General features: G+C 38.2%; 1 protein-coding gene across 2 annotated transcripts in view; it reads right to left on the bottom strand.

Annotated features, from left to right (window-relative positions):
• Positions 1–18,757: 18,757 nt before the first annotated feature.
• Positions 18,758–24,171, bottom strand: part of LOC124255481 (gonadotropin-releasing hormone receptor-like) — a 90,232-nt gene continuing 84,818 nt past the window's right edge. For both annotated transcript variants that reach the window (XM_046689405.1, XM_046689404.1), the window contains one exon: positions 18,758–22,990. In XM_046689405.1, coding sequence (XP_046545361.1) covers positions 22,669–22,990 — 322 coding nt within the window. In that variant the 3' untranslated portion in view covers positions 18,758–22,668. The remainder of the gene's footprint in view (positions 22,991–24,171) is intronic.

Consider the following 24,171-nt stretch of genomic DNA (forward strand, 5'->3'; position numbering starts at 1 on the left):
ATGTTTGTGCACTTTCAAAATATGTAATTTTTATGTTCCCATGGCAATTAAACGGACACGGGTCCAATACGCGTAGAATTCGTTTGCAGTCCATCACTCAGAATCTGTGTAAGATTGAATTATGACACTTGGCATAAGTATTAACACACGTGTTTGTATAAAAGTACAGGCTACGCCCTTACATCATGTTAACCACCAACCTCAAATGTATACTAACTGCCATTACCATTACACAAGTTTACGGGAGTTAATTTAGAACCAATTCCTACTAAAATTACACGTCAGTGGTGTTACACAATGTAAATGGACTAGAGTCACATAAAACACTAATGTACCAACGTCAGCAGGATCTGAAAGCTACATTGTGGTAATGGCATGTCGGTTGAAGCAGACCTACCAGTGGATAATAGCCATGGGAAACATCTATTTCGGGCAATACTGATTTATTGAATTGTGGGTCACTACACATACACATTAAGCTTGTTCTAAAGTACCCTTGAAATGGAAGAGTGAATGCAGCTGACTAGGGGCGGATACAGCATTTTGAGAAACGGGCTGGGAGGTGGGATTCACACTTCATTTTCTCGAGAGTTTCAAGGTGCGTATATACATAACATAGCATGGGATTACTTTTCTCGACTTCATCCGGAATAGAGTGAGTGAGTGAGTTAGTTTAGTTTTACGCCGTACTCAGCAATATTCCAGCTATAAGGCTGAGGTCTGTAAATAAACGAGTCTGGACCAGACAGTCCAGTGATCAAGGGCATGAGCATCGATATGCGCAAATGGGATGCGATGTAATGTCTCAACCAAGTCAGCGAGTCTGACCGCCCGATCCCGCATCCGGAATAAAATATTCTTAAACCTTGGTCTCGTGAATGACCTAAGATATTACACGTTCTTGGAATAACTTCGCCATATCAAATTATATACATAATCATTAATGTTAACACTTTATTAGTAATCCAACAACGCATTCGTCATTGTTAACCCAGTACCGGGTGATCTGTGTGACCTGACCTCATAAAGCGACCTGTTAGTAGTCCAGTCAGTGTCCGATTTCCATATTGATTCATATCAAACAAGGATTGGTCAGTACATATAATTGCTAATGATTATCTCTCCTTTGTGTCCTAGTGGAGCGTATGATGGAAGAACTTTATTCGGACATAACGTGTACCGCTTTCGGTCATGGATAATACAAAATAGATTTGTGTTCTCGGTTGCCAAGTGCTAATCGTTCAAGGGTCCATTCCAGTACTTTCTGACCACATCCCCTATGGACAAATGATATGTGAGGTCGGGATTTCTGCTAAATGTACATTTCTTTCGTGCACTGTACAAAAGTTTTGCTAAATTAGTACACGCATACATCTGTACCGTAACAAACTTTTCCTTCTTTTCGACTCCCCGAACGTCTGCCATACAAGAGTACTGGTATTATCTTTTGAAGACTGTGAAGACTCGATAATTTAGATAATAATATTCACTGTGACTGGTAAATGCTTAGAGATATTCTTGTATATTCTGAAATTGTATGGAAGAGGCTTGACACCTGATGAAGCTCCAAATCTCCTATTTATTACATGTATGTCAGGAGGTGAACACAACGCAAGTAGGGATTTGTCACAAGTCCGTACCTTGTGATCAGCGGAAAATATTGTTTTGACTCATTGAGTTGCGCCATATGATGGAGATGACTCTTTCCGGGATTACACATGTTTAGCAAGGTGAAACATTCCTTGCCAGCTTATATCATCAGTGAGACGACGTACTCCTTGTTGACTGCGTGTATGTAGTCTGTCAACAGACTTGTTTATGAAGGTATGTACATTGTAGTAACGGATGCATTTGTGCTATTTATAAAGTTATCATGACATTATCATTTATTTCAAGTGTTATGAAAACCCTTTATTATGAACGGCCGTGAGTGGGTCTACTGATGTAGTAACAGAATATACTAGTGTAAAGACATATACAGCTGAGCACAATGACACTGATTTGCAGTATGACAAGTTACTTTGGCAGTAAATGTCGAGTATTCCTGATCAGCACGTTTATGGAGTACTTGTTCAAACATTCTTGCAGTATTCGTGTAATCCACGAAACAAGTTAAATCGTCTGTTGTAATCCGGAGCACTATCCAAGGTTGGTTAACTTCACAATACGGAACAGAACTGAATAATTTCCACAGAATTAGCTACAGGTACAACATGTCACGCAAACAGATATCCACGGAGCACTGAGAAAGTCCGTTTCAATAAAAACCATAAAGTGCAAACGAAATTGATAGGGAATTAAACACGATCTCTCAATCTGACAATTGATTAATGTTAATTATACTGGCAATCTAGGACATAAAAGCTGGAAGCAATAACCGATTTAGTGATCTGTGACGTCTTAGTGTCACTGAGTAGAACTGTGAGTTATTCTCAGAGTCTCAACGATAACTCGGTCTTGATAACAGTCGTTATGCTTGAAATAGCAGAAAGTATCCTGAAATTGAACCAAGTTTTCGAGATTTGCAGCTACGTTCGTGAAACAGAAGTAATTTTATTTTTTGAAGATGACGGTTTTATTACATGATTCTGATATTCAGCCACGGATCAGTTCCACAAAAGCTCATTTCCTTCAGAGAACGAAAAGGGTTGTACATAGCTCCTGGAAAATATCTTACACTATCGCCATGAGTCATTTCCTTGATAAATGTTTGAAATATGATATATAGCTGAGTAGATCAGAGGTTTTAATGAGATCAGATCTATTTTATGCCAATTCTGTCCACATATCCTGCTAAGTAATTATGTGTGTATGCATTCACGAGTACACCTCGTAAAATGTTATAATTGGCATATGACCTCAACACTATCCCGAATCAACACTGTTCCGTGTAATAAAACATTACTGATGATATTTAATCTAAACCATTACTTTGGGTGTTCCATCTTTTATCGCCTGCAGTGCACTGTAGGTACTTAACTCAGTTTGCCATTATCTTGCACATCTTCAGCAGGCAGCACATAGTCGTCTCCCAAATAGGTTTAGAAATTGTAGATGACAATGGTTAAGATGTGGAGGGAATAATTATGAACCATGTTGTTATACATGTGGTTAGTTTGCTGGTCTATCCAACTCAAAATTAACGTCTCCTAATCCGTTCTTTCATAAAGACATATCCAAACATTATTATGTCATATGGAATCCATTAACACGTCTAATGTAAACGGTACTGTGAATGTGACATAAATATTTAATGTGTGTGTGTGTGTGTGTTTGTGTTTGTTGTTTTGCTGAATGGATGGTTTAATGCCTTTGCCTGAAGAAACTTTAGCACGGTAATCTGCTCTGTTAAAGTGGCAGAAACAAACTCTCGTCGGTAACAGACTGGAGATCGATGTTTTGGAAGTTTCATTCCACTGTTCACATGAATACTTCAGGTTCCAACGTACGCAGGCAGCAGTCTTCCATATTCAAATATATTACATGACACCTTTTTTAAAAGTCTTCTTCTTGGTCTTCCTCTACATTGTATATGTATGTGCCATTTCAATCATGCTGTCAACACCACCTTTTGTTCGTAGAAGGTAACAATATCAGGTTTCCTTGCGTCTGATGTATCCACTGCACCAGTGTAATGAATTGTGCTTGGCAGGGTCATGTTTTGTATTTCTCACTCCTGAAGAGTATGTCCATTTGAAAACAGTTCAAGGTCAAGATAATTGTCAGTAAACGTAGTCAGCTGTAATATTTCTGCTGGTTGCGATCTGACGTCCTCAACCCAGTTCAGTCCTTTAATTCATTATTTCGAAAGGTAATAGACAGAAGAGTAAATATTTCTGATCAGTTTATGTTATACATGTCTGCCTTAGCAGGCATATATTGGATAAATGAACATCTGCCTCTAATGGAAACATCCACAATGAGGTCTCACTAGGACTATTTGCACAGTCATGTCAAACGAACCCCAGACCTCCTGAATAGAAGTCAGGTTATCTTTGGCATGCTGACTAGTAATCTCCTTGTCATCAAAATGAAGGTATGTCATCAGCCGTGTTCTGTTTGAGGTAACCACTTGTGATCAATGTTCCACTCAGTGCCCACACTTCCACATTTTAGTGGTTTTACAGTCACTTTCATTTTGGCCCTTCTCTATCATTGTCTTCGTGCATTCAGTATTTGTATATGTCACTATTCAATGACTAATGGCTTGTTCATATCTGACGATTGCAAAAAATGAATGGTATGCAGCATCTGTCGCTGGGGACAACGTCAAAATTTCCTTTTGGCTGTATACGACTGAGGTGGAGGGTCCTGTTCAGCTCTCCACTATCAGAAACATTGAACGACTTACCCTCTGAACCTGAGAGGTATCAGCAGTATAGAATTCAGAAGCATTCTTTGGCCACAAACATACTGTGAAATCCACTATCTTCAGATAATGTTCATATCGAATAGTCTTCACAAATGTTTCAAATAAGTATTTGCTTCTTGCGAGTTGCGAATGTACATCCATCGTAAATCATCAATCCAAATGTAGATAACATCTCTAAGCCACTTGCTTCATGAAGCTGTTAGTATCTACACCGACACATTGCATTTATTGTAAAAAAGGACGTGTATATCCACAGAACGGTCTCCATTGTTCATGCCGGACATATATCTAACCAATGAAATCTGGGTACGTTTCACCCGGTAATCGGAAAATCTCTTTATTAAAAGATAGCAAAAGATAGTATCTTTACTTTTGAGACAGGAGGACATCAATTCACAGTGCACAATGGTTGGAGTTCTTATAAAAAGAAATTGGCAACAGGAGCTCCTCTGACTTGAAGACAGAGTATGTCAGCTCATACAGCGGCCGGTAGCATATATCAGTAATTTTAAGTTATGGACCACCTGGAACAAACCGTTTTACAACGTAATTGTAACATAACAACAGTGCAAATGCACATGGCGAATGGTGTTTTTATCGGTTCGCATTCTGAAATAAACAGGTCACAAGAAAAAAGTACCTACATTTATATTTAGACCATAACTATCTTATCACAGCATTTGCTGATGTATGAATACACTGATGTTTTTTGCACCGCGTCGTGGAGTCATTCAAAAACGAGTGTGAGGAAGCATCGTTTTAAAAAATACATGAAGGCATTTGTATGCATGCATGTCATGCAAATTATGTCTACTTGCGACCGTTTACTGTCTTTGCGAACTCGTACATCAATAATGTACCTTAATCTCTGTACTTTGTCTCCGTCTGATAACACAAGGAAAGTGTCAACAAGTAGTTGAAAAGTGAGGAATCATGAAAGACAGAGCTTGGTGAAGGATACGTCTCATTAGAGGTTGTGTACTGGTTCAGTGTTGGGATTGCTGCATGTAAGCGCATTAGCAACGATTGAATAAATGTTTCAAAGAACTAGACGACATAATTGAAAGTGAAAGTGGCGTATTTGGAATCAGTTGGATTTTAACGACCGTTTCAGGTGTTTAGATGCACAATGTGGGATTACAAACTCGCAGTCTGTCACATCGTGTGACTGAGTCGCAGACAGCATTACCGTAGCTACATCCACACGACATCATCGATCTGTTTTCACTATGGGAGGTTAGAGATTACTTTGAGTAGTCTGTTCAGTCAACATTCATACTTACTCCGACGGATCACTGAGATGTGGGAAGTAAATTCACTCCTCTTTTTTTAAAGCTTTCGGTTTACCGTGAACGAATTCATGAGAATCTGCCGTCGGCTGGCTTTTAGGTCTTTTGTACTAGATGTCATGTTCGTTTACAGTGTATTGAAATTACAAACTGTCTGCCTCGTTTCATTAGTTTTGGTTTAGACTTTAATTAGACTTTGAGCTAAGTGGCTTAATGAAGCTGTGTTGTATTACTCCCCGTTTGAAATGGAGTTCTTCAGTGTTTAAATCTGCCCAACGATAAGAAGGATAACAGTTGACTTGTTTCCTAAAACAGAAAAAGTTCATCCTTCTTTTGTCGGAATCTTGCATTTCTGATTACGAAATGCTTATTTGTGGCGTTGAGACTGGTTGAATTGTTACCAAGTGGACTGCCACATCTGAAAGGCTTATGTGAATGTTAGCAATGTAATTCTGTCAAGACGACAGATACACTTACATTCTATCCTTAAATGTTTTGGACATGAAACAATAATCGCTGGTTATCCACAAAAGGTTAATATGTCTTATATGACAAAACAGAGCGGTTCCTTTGAAGGGACGCCTCCAGCTGCGTTCACTTTTAAATCTTTATCGCTGAATGTCACATGGAAGATAAGAGGTTCTCCAGTATCTTGGTAACAAAGTCAGTCCTTGTTGAATGTTGTTGAGGAAGACTCCGTGGCTGAAATTATGAAATAATTTTTAAAACTTTGCTTTAGTTTATCCTTTGATAACCATTGTTCTCGAGATGCTAATTTCGATATTGAACTGAACTTCTAATCATTGATAATGTCATGTCACTTTAATCTAACCATACCAGACTAATTATGTTCCGTTGTGTCTATTATTGGCAGCTGAACCGAATCAGAATAATATGCTGGCTGATAAAGAAATATCTTACAGAATTTCAGAAAGTAGGTGGTGAAAAATCGTCACCATGAAAGCAGTATTCCTACTTATCACCAGCTTCAGTCAGAAAGATGTCTCCTTACACGAAACCTCCTGATGTATATTTACATCTAACAAATGGAGAGAGGAACAAAAACATGACAAATTTATCAAACTCTATAAATCCACTGAAATATAGTCGCCAATCTATAGACGTACATGATGCTTGATGAAAAGCAAACCTTATTCGTGCCACAACATAAAACAGGTATTATGTGAAACATCGATATTAAACTAATGATTCTGGAGCTTTAACATCTTTTGATTTTACCGGGATGGGTGGAACCATTCAGCGAAGTTTTCAAGAAAAACATACTACGGTGACGAAATTATGTTTGAGGCTCAGGTTGGCAGAAAAGGATTTCCTTTGGCCGCAATCGTAAAATTGCTAGTTGCGATAGGGAAATACTTTACTTCCCTTAGGTAACCTTGGTTATAACGTTGTCATTTTATAAATAGTTCACGACGAACACTTTGTATTAAACAATAAAATTGGCTTAGTCTTCGTCATCTCGGCGGACCGCCTCCGTGGTGTAGTAGTTAGAGCGTCCGCCAGGAGAGCGGAAGGTCGCGGGTTCGATCCCCGACCGCGTCATACCAAAAGACGTTAAAATATGGTACTTGTTGGTCCCTGTCATTAATGGGTACAACAAGGACTGGTCGGCTCGGTCTCAGTATAATGTGTCTGAGTGGGGTATTCATGCTTCACTGCACGGCATGGTATCTCAGTGGGCTAGCACTATAAAACCAGCTTAAGTCTGGGCTAGTACAAGCAGCCGCACATACACATACACACTCATGCACGTCGTCATATGAGCGAAATATTCTCAAGCACGACGTTAAATCCAATTTCACCTCACCTCACCTCTCGACAGGTGCTGACTGTCTATAGCCCATTGTTATGTTTTATTGTCCTCAATAGTATATAATTTTAAGCTACATGCTAGTTTTAAATCTCTAACTGTGATATACTAGTTGTTTTACTGTCCTTGGCGACAGATTTTATCAAATATAATATAATGTATTCACTGTTTTAGTCACGATATGGCTGAAATATTGCCAAAGTTCCTTTATATTTTAACTCACTCACTCACTCACCTCGACAGATTTTTCAACGAAACATCTCTTCTGTCTGTTGGTCTAGGTTTTGTATGATAGCAATTGCTCCTCAACATCGCTGAAACTCGTTGTCTGCACGCAAGCTTAATATGGCTCAGACATTCCATTTGCAATTGTTACAATGTGCTGCTTCTGTAAGCAGAAAATACTGGTCTACCTAGACTTTCGGTTTGGTTTAAAGTAACAAGTATTAAAGTATCTCATAATAATGTTTGAACAAGATTGATATTCATCTCTTTACCATAATATTTAAATTATAGAGGATATCGGAAATCACAATAACAAAACCCATTCCACATCCGTAAGACATTTCTGCTAAAGAAAGAAGAGATTGTACAATTCTGACTTTATCGTGTTTGTTCGACACCGCATTCAACAGTATTACAACTGTACGACACGGTCTGCAGACAATCTGGATCAGACAATACAGTGATCTACACCATGAGATATGACGACAGAGCATGTGTTTATGAATCATTATCAAATAGTGGTGAAACCAGGTTTTCTCGAAAAGGTGGAATGTATCCTGCCCTACCGGTGGCAAAGGCTTGTCAACTCTTCATTGAAAACATTCGGGAAGGTATGGTACAAATCAATATAACGAATTGCATCGGATATAATGTTTATCACTGATGCTTCAAATTGTGAAATGTCCTCCACTTGTCTACCATAAACATTTTTGAAAGTTCTGCTGAGGCCTTGAATGTTTTAACCTTGATCTGAGAGCGAGTCGTATGCCTTTCGTACAAAGAGCATGCTCGATTGTACCTTACAAGTTGTGAAATGTAAACACCAGGCTGGAGCTGTTTGAATATAGCTCGACATGAAAGAATTCTATTACAAGACATTAATAGTTTTGACATATCTGACGGCTTGGCATGGTGTCAGATAAGAGGCCGATAAGTACTACACTTTATGAGAAAAAAGAAGGTGTCATTTTGTAAAGGAAGCCAGTGTATACTAAATACGTGTTTTTTATTTTACTGGCGATTTGATCAAAGTACGAATTGGAATTACTTCCAGTACGTTAACATGGGTCGATAGCCTTCATTCCTAATGGAATATTACCATGCTAACATGTTGTTTGCTCCTTCGGCTCCAATGAATATTCCAACGCAAGTAGAACGGAGATGTAGAAATTGGTGTTGTTTCCGATGTAATATTATATTTTGTGACTTGCCTATTTATCAAACACATGCTGATCTTCTGCCTTTTGATGTTTGCGTGATTCAAAAAAAAATTACAGTGTCTGTGGCGGCAAACCGCTCATGGACATGTATCAATCGTTTTGCAGAGCATTTCATAGACTCAGTGTCAGATTATATTAGTACATGTATATGTATCATCCGGTGTTTGCACAAAACTACAGGCTACGTCTATACGTCATGGTAACCACTAGCCTCACATGTAACTACCAAAATACAAGCATGTTTTACGGGAGTTCTATTACAGCCAGTTCCTACTAAAATGCACAGAAGAAGAATCACATGTCAGTGGTGTTACACAATGTAAATGGAGTCACATACGACACTAATGTACCAACGTCAGCAGGATCTGAAAGCTACATTGTGGTTATGGCATGTCGGTTGAAGCAGACCTACTAGTGGATAATAGCCGTGGGAGACTTATTGAATTGTGGGTCACTATACACACTCATTAAGCTTGTTCTAAACTACCCATGAAATGGAAGGATGAATGCAGCTGATTCATCAAGTTATATTTCTAAACACTCAAGGATCATTGCGTGCATATGTAACGTGTCTCGACTTCCTCCGGAATAGAAGGTATTCTTGAACCTTGGTCTTGTGAGTTACCAGCAATACAACACGTTCTTGTAACAAATTCGTCAAAATGTACCTATATGTCATCATTAATGTCAAGCGTTTGTTGGTGATTCAACATCGCATTCGTGGTTGTTAACCCAGTACCAGGATGTGATCTATGTGGCCTGATCTCATAAAGCGACCAGTATTCAGTCCAGCCAGTGTCACATTTCGTCAGGGTACTTAGTCAGTACATACAATAGGTAATGGTTCATCTCGTATTTGTGCTCTCTTGGAAAGTATGATGCATAAACTTTAATCGGACATAGATAATGCCCCACGGATTCGTGTCTACTGTTGTCCTCCCTTGCCAAAGTTTATAGTCATTGTGACGTCATAATCCATGTCATTTGCGTGTGTATTGTCATCAAAGGCACATGGTAAAAAATAGAATAATATTAATATTTACGGTGGTGAGGGATAGATATGTGCTTTACATTTGATATCCTTCAAGTTTTAAGAATGACCACAGCTCTTCAAGTGTTCAGTATGAACCCTTTTTCCATAACTGACCAGTAGGGGACAACTGATGTGAAAACGAAATTTACTGGTGACATAAAATAACTAAATTGAGCACAATGTCACCCACATTTGGCAAATCATATCTGCAGTTAATATTGATTATTCCTGGTATGCACTTTTATGGACAGCTTGTTTAAACAATCCTCCAATATTTGGGTATACCCATTCAGGAGTTATGTAGTTTGTCTCAGTCTAGTGCACTGATCAAGGTTAGTTAGTATGGAATCATAGACACAAACACACATAAAAGAACGATACATTTTCCCAAAATTAGCTTAGGCTCAATATGTCACGCAAACACTAATCCACGGAGTGCTGAAACACAGGCATCAAGTGCGTTTAGAACTGATAGGGAATTATACACGATCAACCTGAAATTGGATTAATGTTACAGATCCATGCAATTTAGGATATAGAATCAGGAGTACATACATTACTGACTGTGTGATCTCTGACTTCTTTGTCACTGAGCAAAACTATGCGTGATATTCAGACAGAGTCGGTATTATCCATGATAACTTAAACCATGATATCTTACAAACGGTAGTCATGCATAAATATGCAGAAGACATTTGTAAAATAAATATTATTTTTGATCAAAAGATTTTGATATGCAATCATTAATCAGTTCCACAGAAATACCATTTCTACAAAGGACGAGCTGGGTGTTAACGTTTTATTGAAATTTTAGTACAATATCAACGGGAACCTTTCGTAGTTAATCCTTTGAAATATGACATATAGCTGAGGTAATGATCAAATGTAATCATACCATATCTATTTTATGCCAATATTATGTCAACAGAACCTGCTCATCTTGACATGGTCTTTGTATACCCGTGAAGAGGACACCTTCTCGTAAACTGAAATAATCACGTTGGTCAATGATTTTCATAGTATCCTATATGATATAATAAAATATTGATTGGTTACTTTTCGAACGTGATATTTCACGAAAACTATTTCTTCAGTGCGGTTCGTTTATCATACATCTGTAGTAAGTTTTCTGGTACAGTGGTGTACTGGTGTAGTCATCATATAACACCACTTCAGTAGCACATGAGCTGTTCCCGAAACAGGTTTAGAAATGGGTATATGAAAATGGTTAAGATTATGATATGAAGAAAAAAAAAGAACATTGTGTTTTCACAAGCGGGTAGTTTTATGTTATATTCACCTCCAAGTGTATGCCATGATGTATCACCTTTCAGAAAGGCATTTCCAGAACATCATCGTGCCATAAGTACTATACTACTATTGAAACGTCTCCGAAAATCAATGAGAATATTTAATTTTGTGAAAATGAGTCTCGCCTCCTAGTACCACAAATATTCCACTTTAAAATTGAAAACGGCAACGTCAGAGAATTATCAGTCTGGAATAACTAGTTACAGCTTGAATCAAATAGTATCGTCCGAAAGGTTCGCCTAAAAACTGTGATGCCAAAGGATTTTCGCCAAAAGGATAGACATGTTTTCACTACAGGGGGCACCTGTCAGTCACTGTTTTCACAAAATAACATCAGTGCCAATGAGTAAGGTGGTGTGGAATGACCTTCTGAACATCATGATATCGGATACCTGAGCGCTATAACGCTCATACCTTTATCTAAAGCCAAGTTGTAAGCATAATATGTATGGCAATGGTTTTTTATATAATATACACGATTGATCAAGAGTGTATAAGAAACTAAAAACAATAGATGCAATAAGCTAGAATAGGTGGGATAGTATCCGTTATGTGGGGAAAGTCTTGAATGTAGAGTGTCATTCCTGTTGTCGTTCAGTTGGTAGAGAGGTATTCTTCTTCCAGACGCTAAAGGAAGTTTTTAAAAAAGAATACAAATCAGGTCTAGAATCACGTCCAGGTAGGTGATATAAGTGCCTGGGCCAGTTGAGTTGCATGTAAACAGAAGTTTGCTCTGATATCTATGACATTACTAAAATGTCAGCAAACGAGAGTGAGTGAGTTTAGTTTTACGCCGCTTTTAGCAATATTCCAGCAATATCACGACGGGGAACACCAGAAATGGGCTTCACACAGTGTGCCCATGTAAGGAATCGAGCCTGAAACCACTAGGCTACCCCACCGCCCGTCAAACGAGGGCGTGACAGACTTGGTTGGTCCTTGAAAGTACTCTACATGTATTTTACTTTTTACTTATACTTTGTTGATAGATAGTATTGAATGAAATAACTTTGTTTTGGGGACTAAGTATTTGTCTACAACAGAGGCTGCCATCCTTTTGGACGTCTCCGACACAGATACTAGTGAAGGGGTAGTGTCTGTTCTCATGCGGATACTTGCAGTTACAAATACTATTATCTTGGATTAAATGATGAAATAGACGCCCGGGGATACCTGCAATCACTGCTATCATGACGAAACAGACAGGTAATTAAAAACTAATAGGGATTTGCAATTTGTTGAAGATATTTCCTTTGAGGGTGGTGTATGCATGTGTCTGTACAAAGAACACAGATAAAACAGATGAACCCCACCTAAAGTCTTACCTGAATATATTTGCCGACATCTCAGATCATCGTCTGCCGTCAGTGTCGCTCTAGTTCGCAGAATAGCTTAAACCTCAGGATAGACATAAATTGTGAACACACAACTGAAACGAAATGAATTTGTAATATCATCTGTATGTACGTAAACAGAAGCGTCAAAATCCCTTTCCACAGTCATAAGAAGTACAGTGTATCTGCCAAAAGCAGAGTCCATTGTACAATTGTGACTAAATCATGAGCAGATATTTGTTTCACCAGTATTACAGCTGTATGATGTTGTTAGTAAACAAATCGGGCCTGAACCAGACAATCCGGTAATTGTCAACATGCGGTACGATGACAGAGCATGTGTTTATGAATCACTATGAAATAATGATGATACCAGGTGTTCGCGAAAAGGTGAGCGTATTCTGCCCAACCGGTGGCACCCGTCATAGACATAGTTAAGGTATAAAATTCAAGTGATATTAATACACATCAACATAAGCAGGATTAACAAGGGATGGTTGAGTAGAACACAAAACGTGAATGAAGAAAAATTGTCTTAAACTTTCAGTGTTAACATATTCTGATTTCGAGCGAAGTGATTCTTTAAAGTTCCACCCACTTGACCTAACAGACAAGGTTAAAAATGCAAATTATATTCTCCGATTTATCTTAAACAGGATCGCGCCTTTAATTAAAAGATAACAAAGTTCCTTCACCTGACAAGAGAAGATAATTAAACTTAAAATGCACAATGATGGAAGTTCCCCTGACTTAAAGATAACATCTGTCAGCTGCACTTCTGAAACCAAAGCATATAATTATTTATTAAGTTGAAGTTACAAACTACATTCTTTTAACATAACAACAGGAGATTGGTTGTTTGTTGCAATTGATTGTTCAAATCTTGTTTTTATGGGTTCCTATCCTGTAATGAACAGGTAAAAAATCCATTTATATTCAGATGATAATGACCTTATCAAACCTTCTGCGAATGTATGAATAAACTGAGTTTTCTTGCGTCTTGAAACCATGCATCAGATTGATAGTTCAGATAACCTTTTCAACTCGGCCAAAAACATTAAGTATGGTTAATAGCCATCTTAATAAAATTCAAAGCACTTGCACTCTTTGTGTACTTGTACTTATCAATAATACGCCTTACTTTGTTTGCATCTAATGAATAGTATATGAAAAGCACAGAACCATCTTGAAGAAGCGAGATTTGTGCCAGATCCGTCTTCTTAAAGATTGTTTAATGGTTCAGTGTCCCCATGGGTTCAGACAAACGTTGTAAGGGCTGATTTAGTGTTTGTGTGGCAATGTCTTGAATCGATGTTTCTGTTTACAGTTAACCGCCGTCTGAGGTCTTTAGATGAATGTAATTTTGTACAACAAAATCCTATGATATCCCATCATCTGACCTGGTCGTGGACGAGTTACTTTCACGACAACAACGCGGCTTCGTCTATCTGAACCTATGCGTGGTTAGCATAAGCTCCTAAACTTCGAATGGTCTCTGCGACAATTCACTGAAATCAAAGCCAAAATGTTGATACAGGTACTTTTATTTGTCCCTTTGATTGTGAAGAAATTGATGACTAGCTTCCTAAAATAGGTATTTTGTTTTAGACGCTGTGTGTGTTTACAATGTATAGGAAGTGCAAGTGTGCGACTACATTAGATTTGTTTCCAATTAGTCTTGGAAATGAAAAGGTAAATAAGACTGAATACGAGTAGAAGCTCTTTCATTGTTAGTTTTAACAAACAGTTCTGCAATGTAACATATATTATTTTTGACCACTTTCTAAATGGCATTGTGATTTCAAAGATCTGAAATGAATCTGCGAAAATGACGCATAAGAAATGGAACAATGTGTTTTATTCTAAACGCTAAAAACATGACAATTGATGTGGACGTGGCCGGTATTTCTTCTCATTATGGGACTTGGTTTGTTTTGTTTTGTAGCTTTGATTGTATGATAATTTCGATCTCGATAATAGTGGGAATCCCAGTATCCGGTAAATGAACCACCAAATCCACCTGCAAATGAGATCATCGAGAGAGAGAGATCGAGAGAGAGAGAGAGAGAGAGAGAGAGAGAGAGAGAGAGAGAGAGAGAGAGAGAGAGAGAGAGAGAGACGCCTGGAAAGAAATATTCAGTAAGTTTCTCACTCGCTGTTTAGGAACTCTGGATTGGTCCGCTCCACATTCATATTCATATCTTGGGCTCTCTGCTGCCCAAAAGCTGATTTCGTAACGAGTCGAGTCTTGCTCGAACAGTATTTTATTAGAGTTACAACATTCATTGAATTTAGAACGCCTTATGATTTAGAAATGTTTGTCTAGCGTGTATTTTCTCATATGTATATTTGCCTTGCCTTTATAGGTGTTTGTGCCGGCTGAGACCGAGGGACAGGACACGTTTTTAACTTTCGTGAACTCCTTGTTTCGTCACTATTTCATATTGATTCATTAACAGATGATTCTGATATGGCAGGGCTCACAAGTGTTTTTCATGATTATTGAAACGAATTTCTATTCATATATTTGAAACATTGTATTCTAACATATTCACAAAATCTTGCTATCTCATTACAGGAAAATACAGATTTCTGCAGTCGAACAACTGGAAAACAGAAAGGATATAATTTTACTCGTTCTGCAATTCAGAGTTTTTACGTCATTCCTGTTGTCTTCTCGTTACAATCTTGTTGTTTGCTTTGATTTCAAATGAAAGGTTTTACCACCCTATGACGCTTTTCACTGTGGACCGGAGCAGAGATCGATATTCCCGCTAAGGCACAAAAAGACGATGCATATTCCAGAAGCAATATAACTACTCGACCTTCTCTGTTAGCGATCTGTTTTTGAAAGTTATTTGTGACATTTTATTTTCAGAATGTTTTTCATCCTAAATCCCTTTTATGGTTACAATCTTACCAGTAATATTCAATATATTAAAAAACAACAAAACAAAACCCAAAAAAAAAAAAAACAAAAAACAAACAAAAAAAGAACCCGATGCTAATCAAGATTTCCTTTCGGACTTTCTTTCAAATTATTTATGGTAAACCTGCATTGATGAAACAGCGCACAAGCAACACTATGAATAGTTCCCATATTACTTTATTAGTTAAACCTCTTGTAATATTGATTGATTTCATTTTTTATTATTAAAGTTTCATCGATTGACTGTGCTAATCAGTGCAACAATGTAATCGGGTTGGTGCTGGTCGATCATGTAGAATACGTGCAATCTATTACATATGTGCTGGTAAGCCTAGCTGGCTGCACTGGGCCGTGATGATCTTGTTACACTGTACCGAATGGCGTAACGAGCTGTCAAATCATATTCGCTTTCCTTGATTAAGTACTGTAATATTAGAGAAGCTTGTTATGACGACGTCAACAACGCCACAACCGTTCAGGAACTGCAGCCTCTCCACCTACATGGTAATTGCTTTACAGGTACATACTTCATTGCTTATTTTCAGCAGATGAAAGGGATATAACAGCGTTAAGCTCCATGTTATAAATATTTCTAAATATTGAGGAAGGGTTGGTGTGTGTTTGTTGATTAACTAACGTCGCACTCAGCATAATCTAGCTATATGGCGGAGGTCTGAAAATAATCGCGTCTGGACCAGACAACCCAGTGATCAACAGCATGAGCATCGATCAACCCAATTGAGATGCGATGACATGTGTCAACCAAGTCAGCGAGCCTGACCACAAGATTCCGTTAGTCGCCTCTTACGACAAGCATCGGTTGCTGAAGACCAATTCCAAGCATGATCTTATGGGTAGAACGGTTTGTTGATGTTGACACCTAGTTGTTTTGTTCTGTATTTGATGATGAGCAAGGTGGTGCCTTGTGGTGACACTCTTGGACTACCAACAGATTGCGTTAGTGTGACTTCAACAACAGTTCGACTGAATTGGTTACACGGTAAACATTATGTCTTTGCGTTACCTCTAAATTTAATTATGAAAAACAAGATCCCGCCATATATACTCCTTCATTATGGTCAGTCATTCCGTACGCCCTGGTCACAATACAACATAAGAGACATACATTATGATTCTTACAATGTTTGTGGTGAAACATATTATTATTTTCAGGCAGCTTGACAACATTCAAAACAGAAGGCATATGAAATAATAATAACTTTCACAAACATTACTTTAAGAAACCGATATTAAATTAACACAAGTGTTACTTACCCTTGGGCAGCAGTTCTTTACAATAGCAACCAATCTTAGGTTTCGTATTGCGGGATTTGCCAGCTGGTCGTTAACAGTGTTCTATCTACCTTGAGTTAACCTTCCGTGCGAGCATCATTACAGTCTAGATCTGTTTCAAGATGCACTATCTATTTGAATTTACTGTGGAGTGTACATGTACATCTTTTCAGCTTTTGCTAGAAGATAGCCGGGAATGCCGAGTCAGCTACCATACACGTCTGTGTCATATCAAGTCCATCTCCGTCAGGTACTTGAGACTGGCTTATCTCTGTGGCAAATGCACATTCTCAACAACATCCTAGCAAATATATAAACAGAAACACGCCAAGGACATTCTCCAGACCCGTGCAAGCCTTACCGTAAACAGACCCTGACCCAAAACTCACGTTTTAAAATTCCCAGCAACATTTCTTGAATAGCCGTTCGTAGATGTTCATTTCTTGAACAGGTTCTCCAGAAGCAAGCCAGATGAAATACACTGTAGTCAAGGATTCCATGCCATGTCATACAGAACTTTGCCTGCAAAAAGCTTCATGGTAGACTTATATATCCCAACTGGACGCATCAGTAATGTCTGATGCAATTTCCTATTTTGAATATACCATATGCCCCTGTGTCCGTTCAGAACACTTACCTTGACTTTGCATGTGTTTGTTACAGGTGCCACGGATGGGGTAAGATACGCTTACATTTCACCAACAGCTGGTATTGTCACTTTGATGAAATGATAGGACGTAGGGTGTCGGTATTTTATGGGCCCTTCATGTCATCCTCATCTGCCCCGTAAGTCCACAGGGCTCATCAGCAGACAGCCTTCACTAGCTCGAGACCGTTCAACGGCACAGCAGGCATTGCATCCACTGATAGTGATTACAGCTCAAACCTGCTGGGTACTTTCGCCGACTTTAATTAGGGGGTGCTCTATCAACACCGCAGTCGCTAAGTGTTTAAGTTGATTCATTTTTCAGTAATGCTTTTTGGAATGGAAAAGAAAAACAAGTGTAAGAGTGTGTAGAAAACCGCCTCTACCACACTTATTCGACACACTTGTGCACTTCATGTATCTTCATTCGACTATTATGTCATTTCTGTTTGTCAGATTAATCAATATCTAAACAAACAAGGAAAAAAACAACAGGTCTCATGTGGGGATTGGTAAACCCAGTCCCATAAGAAATCTCTGCTAATACATGTAACTCCGGCGTTAATGACACGTGGATCCTATTCCGATAGTCGTGTTTTACCAACTTCTTTTAATGAAAGAAGTAATCAGCATAGTAAAATCCTTCGGAGGAAAGAATCAATGACAGTTTCGATACTGAATGGAAACGCTCTTGAAACTCGCCTCAAAATGCAATCCTCTCTTATCACACTCGAAGGAACGGCAAAGTAATTTCTAAAATTAGTTTGTTAAAGGCAAGTTCTAATCTGGTTTTAGACCAAGAGTGTGTGTTGCCGATCTGGCTGTTTTACTGCTCCCAGGCAGATGGTACTCACTAAGGAATTGCATGACGTGCAATGTTTACTTGACATGTTGAAGATCGTGTCAACGTGACCGTGCGGCGTCAGGCAACAATCAGTCATTTCCGAATGATGCAAATTGTATTCCTGGCGTGTGTTATCAATGGCCAAAGACACGTTTACCCTTTTCACGAGTATGTGGTGTCGTCACTGATTTTCAACGATCCATTTAACCTCTGTCTTGCTTTTTACGGATGATGGAGAATGGCTTTTACACTAGACGAATCAGTATTCAGCAAATATAGGCACAGAAAAAGAAATGTGGGTGGTATGTCGATAATTACATGGAGCGATTAAATCTGAACTATCTTTTTATGTCCACTGAGTAGGTCTTGAATGATGTTGGAAACAACGGAAGTCCAATTAACCCCAGAAAAAACAGAGAAAAAACACTTGAACAATCGATAGTTTATTCATAATGAACAAATAACGTACTCAAGCAGTTCACCTGTAGGCAGGCAGTGTCGCCACTTTGAGTACTCAGCTGGGTCATATATGGAAAGACGCGTAGAGCTAGGACAAAATCAACAACACCTACAAGTACACTGACAACAGTTGTTAACAGCTTTCATTTACAAGGTAAACCATTGTATCCGAACTGACAAAGGGCTTCAAGACATACCGCCAATTGATTTAAAAGAGTGAAAATACAGAGCCTCACATCTGTTATTACATCTGCATCGGTTCTAGTAATTTAACTTCTTTGAGTGGCATTTTAGAAGCTGGGAAGTACAAAATTGACAAACTTTATGGATAACAACCACTGTATATTACATTCCTGCTCGACAACGGTACAAGGATAAAGTAATACGGTTATTACGGTACTCGTAATAAAAAGTTGTTGTCCATAAAATTTGTCAATTTTCTAGTAATATAATTTCAAGCTCCTATTTTAGGATTATCTGCAGCTTCTCTATGTTCGTTTTGAAAGTCTCCAAATTAAACGTTCAATAAGATAATTTTAAAACTAAAACGGTTGTTTCCTGGATATTGTATATGATGCTGGGAGCATCACTTTTGCCTCTGGTGAAGCGCTGAGAAAGTATAAAATAAGAAAAAGAAAGCATCCATTTAAAAGTATACACTTGGATCTGACCAAACTATCAGATGATTACTAGGCCGAAACACTGTCCACAATACAGCTCTGATACCTGTATTAAATACATCCCTATCACGTTTCCCGTGTGTTTCATTTTCGTCACCATTCAATATGGGTTTATTCTTTCCTTTTGCGCACCAGTTTAGAAATCAAATCAAATGGTGTTCATAGTTACATCAATAAGTTCTGTACTGTTGCTGTTGAATATAATGTTAAATATTATTAGCGCTAAACACTCCTGAGCAATGTGCTCCTTCATGACATTATAACGTATTTTAAGCACACACGCTCCAGCAATTGTTTTTTCGCGGACAAATTGATACATAGTCCTATTTTAGTAACACCAAGATGCAAAATCGAAAGCTTCCCTATGCATGTATGACGTTTACAGTCCACTCATTACACATATCCTCAGCAAAGGTACGAACCAGTGTAACAGTTAATGAAATAAACATACATATGTACATCCTACGTGTCCTTCTGAACTGTCGAGTATTTAATGTTAAATGTAGTTGATACATGTTTGACGCTTGTATTTGCATGACACATCCTACATGTTTGGCAGTAAACTTTGAGTGAGTGTGGGAGTGAGTTAAAGTTTTACGTCATATCGGTAATATTTGAGCTGTATAGTGACGAGCCAAATATTTGAGGGACCGACTTTGGTAATAATCTTACCTGAGGTGTCTGAAATACACTTTAATATGTGCTTAATAAAGGAATGTATGCCGATGGTTGTGTTTTTGTTTAAACTGGAAGATTGTTGTGAAATTTGATTATGTGTATTTAACCATCCGTCATTCATGCACAGTTTGTAAAAAATAATCTAGTCAAAATGTATTGTTTCTGTGAAGATTGAGGTAAGACTTGACACTGCATCCATATGTCCCCGACCATTTTTATAATGTATATTCCTGCCCAAAGTGCAAATACATTGATAAATTAAAAGATAAGTTTAAATCAATTCGAAATATTGAAAATAGAAACGTGTAGAAATATTCTATGAGTGCTGACTAAGCACTATTAAAGTTCTAACTAAAATGCTTCAATTAAACATCATAATTAAAACTTTTAATCTATTTATTTGATTGCATTTTGGCTATTTATCGGCAATGTTATAATCTAAACATTTTTCTGGTGGCGTAGAAATTAACTTACAGGTTATAAAGGGCGGTATATCGTTAAACAGTTATCGACCGTATCTACGTCCATATTGCCTCAGCTCATAACGTGCATACATATCACAGATTTAACTAGATTGCTGTAGTATGCATAAGCGATATACAATAAGAAAGAGCCATGCCGACATTGTGGAAGTCGGCTTATTTGGGATGACTCGTGCCCCTATCATGGTCTATCGTGTATTCAAAATATATATACAGCTAGTCCATGTCAGACGCAGTGGTCGTATTTGTCCCGTTAACAGCAAGAGGGATGTATTCATCATATATGCCTCATTGGCATATCGTTGTTCATGCCACTATTCAGCACAGGCAATTAATGCAGTCATAGCTAAATGAAATTCACGTTACCTTTCAAGTCTTCGTGAAACGCAAGAATTGGTATTAGTATCAGACAAAATGATTTTGTAACATAACAATTATGGTAAATGAGGAAATGACAGTAAGACATGGATTAACGAAATTCTACAGACATAAGGCATTTGTAAACGTGAAGTAAAGAAAACGTTAATAAACTGGAGAATATAGCTTCATCTTATCTTTGTCTCTAAGGTCAAATGGGTGGCGTTTTAATGAAACGTAGGATTTACTAACAAATCAGGATATGTGAACACTTTGAGACAATGTTATTATATTCAATATTTGGTGTTATGTGTCCAAAACATAGAGAAAACAGTGTCCTTAGTTCGAACAAGCTAACCCGAAACACCATCTACAAAAACGTCAACAATGAATTAAAACAAAGTATTTCTTAAAAACGTATCTAAAAATCAATAAAGAAACCAGCTTGAACAAATAGACAGAAATGATAAATGTACATCTAGGAATGTAATGATGCTGTTGTGAAAGAACATATAAATAGGATCATATATTTTCTTCTGGACATCAATATTTAATATATGTGGACAATCATGAGAAATCCATTGCTTCGGATATCTGCTCAGCTATTTCCAGGCATCTGACTCACGTATATATATTGTCCAGATACCCGCACTTATGACCTTTGTACTACTTGATTCTGATGTAATTCCGCCCTGGAAGCTATTAAGAAATCAGACTTACTCCAGTTTAAGGTTAAGCCACGTAAGTGATGTGCGACTCCTCTTTGACTAATAACCCCGGTTATCATTGTTCAAGCAAATATCACAAAGGTCTTATTCTGGTCAAGACACCTATGACCTTATGCAATGCTTTAATGACCAAAACAACCGGGTAACCAAACCATAAGGTCATGCTTTAGAGACTCAAGTAACCACACATATTTAAACTCATCAATATTTCTTGTTACTGTCATGCGCAAAGCACACCTGTGTTTGGCAGGACGGCGATCGGTACGCTGGACGCCAGGATACTGTAAACTCTCCATGGGCTTAAAACAGTTGAGCTGAACAGTAACAAAATTATGGTTGGCTTTTGACAACATAAACGGAAACACGTTTTGGGTTAAACAACAGCCGCTGATATGTCATGACCGTTGTGGAGTACATATCAGGCATGCAAACTCATTACATCTTTCAAGATGTTACAATTAAATCCCGGTACCAACCATGTTTCATGAAATAGTCTGAGGGAAGGATCGGGAAGAATGGCATCTGATGCTGACACAATATCTTGTCTGTACATGTGGCACTGGAAACACAGTCCTCGAATTAGAAAGTACCAGGTTATTGTCATCATTCTTCAACAATATATTTTACACTTGAGCAAATACTGTTCATTGGCCACAGATGACAGAACTGTACACCGAGGATTCAAGAGATTATTTTACAATCGCGAGAAGTCCTTTCACTTAAGTGCGCATAGTCATGTGTTACGCCATGTGTTACGTGGGCCAGCCTCATCACGTCACGGGTATGGACGTTCCTTTCGAATTCGGGAACATCTGAATGTTGAATACTATGACAAAATATCGCAGGTTCACAAAACAATGGTCACTATTAATGTTGATATAAGTCTTGTTCTTATAATATTATCAACATATGTGCGTAGTATTAATAGGCCGTTTGAGTGAGAACAGTCTCACTCCACTAGTACGTGTTGGAAAAACAGCAATACCGGAGATCACCAGTCGTGAATCTTCGGTTCTTTCCACTGTCGCGTTTATGCCTGCATACACCATTGTTGCAGTGGCCATTGTAGCGGAGGCGATGGTTGTTGTTGCTGCTGTTGCTACACCGACCACAGCGACTGCATCGACTGGTGAAAATAAGCCCTCTGGTAGACCCCACTTGAGGAGTGTTGTAGGTCGGGTTGCTGTTGAGGCTAACAGGTGTGTCTCTGATAGAGCTTTTCCCCAAATTCCCGTTCATTTTCAAGCTTGAGTTTGGCGACCCGCCTCTTCTCCAGGAACTGTAACGAGAGAAAACAGATGATGTAAGGATCCAGATTTTTATCTTATCCTGATGACTGAAACTGACGTGAAACGCTGCCGACCATATTTCACTGTTGGCGAAAGGTTTTGTGATTTATAGAATAGGTAACTCGCCTTTTAAATTACGTAATTACTACGCTACTACGAAAATATTTCTTTCATAAATGCTCAGATATACTTGGTGGGAAAGAACACTATTATCTTCAAGCAGCAATTTTACCATATCATTCATATCAGGTTTTTTTTAAAAGCGCTGTGTTTTGCATGCAAAACCGTCCCTATCGCTGTAGTTTGTTCATGATATTCAGTTCTAAGCTCAGTGTCTTGAACACAAGCGTCAACATCTCATCATGCATCATACACAGAGCAAATTGCCAATAACAAAGATATCAGCTAACGTACGTCTCAATGTGAATGTAGTATTTTATTTGTGGCAACTGTACCAATCACGTAAGAATAAAACAGATCATTCATTATGATTTTACGTGAAATGTGGAACGTAAGAAACAAGCATTAACCATATAAAACATTTCAGAACAAGCATGCCCACACACGTTTTAACACGGGATAACGATTGTATGGAAATTAACACAGTCGCTGAAAAGAAACGCTCCTGACATATGCTAACACGTGTTTGATACTCGTCAAGTGTTATAAACAGATGACATGATACAGCAACTGGAAACGAAAAAATAACAAATGTGTGCAATGGTATCCATTGATGATATGACATGACAGCTGGAAACCTTGACTAGTGAATAGATAGATACTTGTTTGAGGTTGTATGTATCGTCCCAATAACGTTATCGCCCTAAGGATTGTGTTGGAACCATTCCAAAGTTCTCATCTAGGTTTCAAGGCAATGTTCCAATACAATTCAAAACAATATGTACATGTTACAGCATACATTCTCACTGAACGACCAGGAACACAAACAGTTTTCATTTATCATATGCCATCGATACAGTATTTCGTCGTACAGACATCAGCAGGTGCAACCGTAGCCAGAGTGAACTGAAAAAAACATCGTCTGGCTTCACCATAACGGTAAATTTAGACAGGCTTGTGGAATTTTCCAAAATCATCAGGGTAATTTCTCAGAAGTACACTTGCATGAATGCTGGATGAATAGGTGGCTGATCATCATGGCAAAGAATCT

This window comes from Haliotis rubra, unplaced genomic scaffold (assembly GCF_003918875.1).
Source record: "Haliotis rubra isolate DU_JTF1 unplaced genomic scaffold, ASM391887v1 Scf60, whole genome shotgun sequence".
NCBI classification, from domain to species: Eukaryota; Metazoa; Mollusca; class Gastropoda; order Lepetellida; family Haliotidae; genus Haliotis; species Haliotis rubra.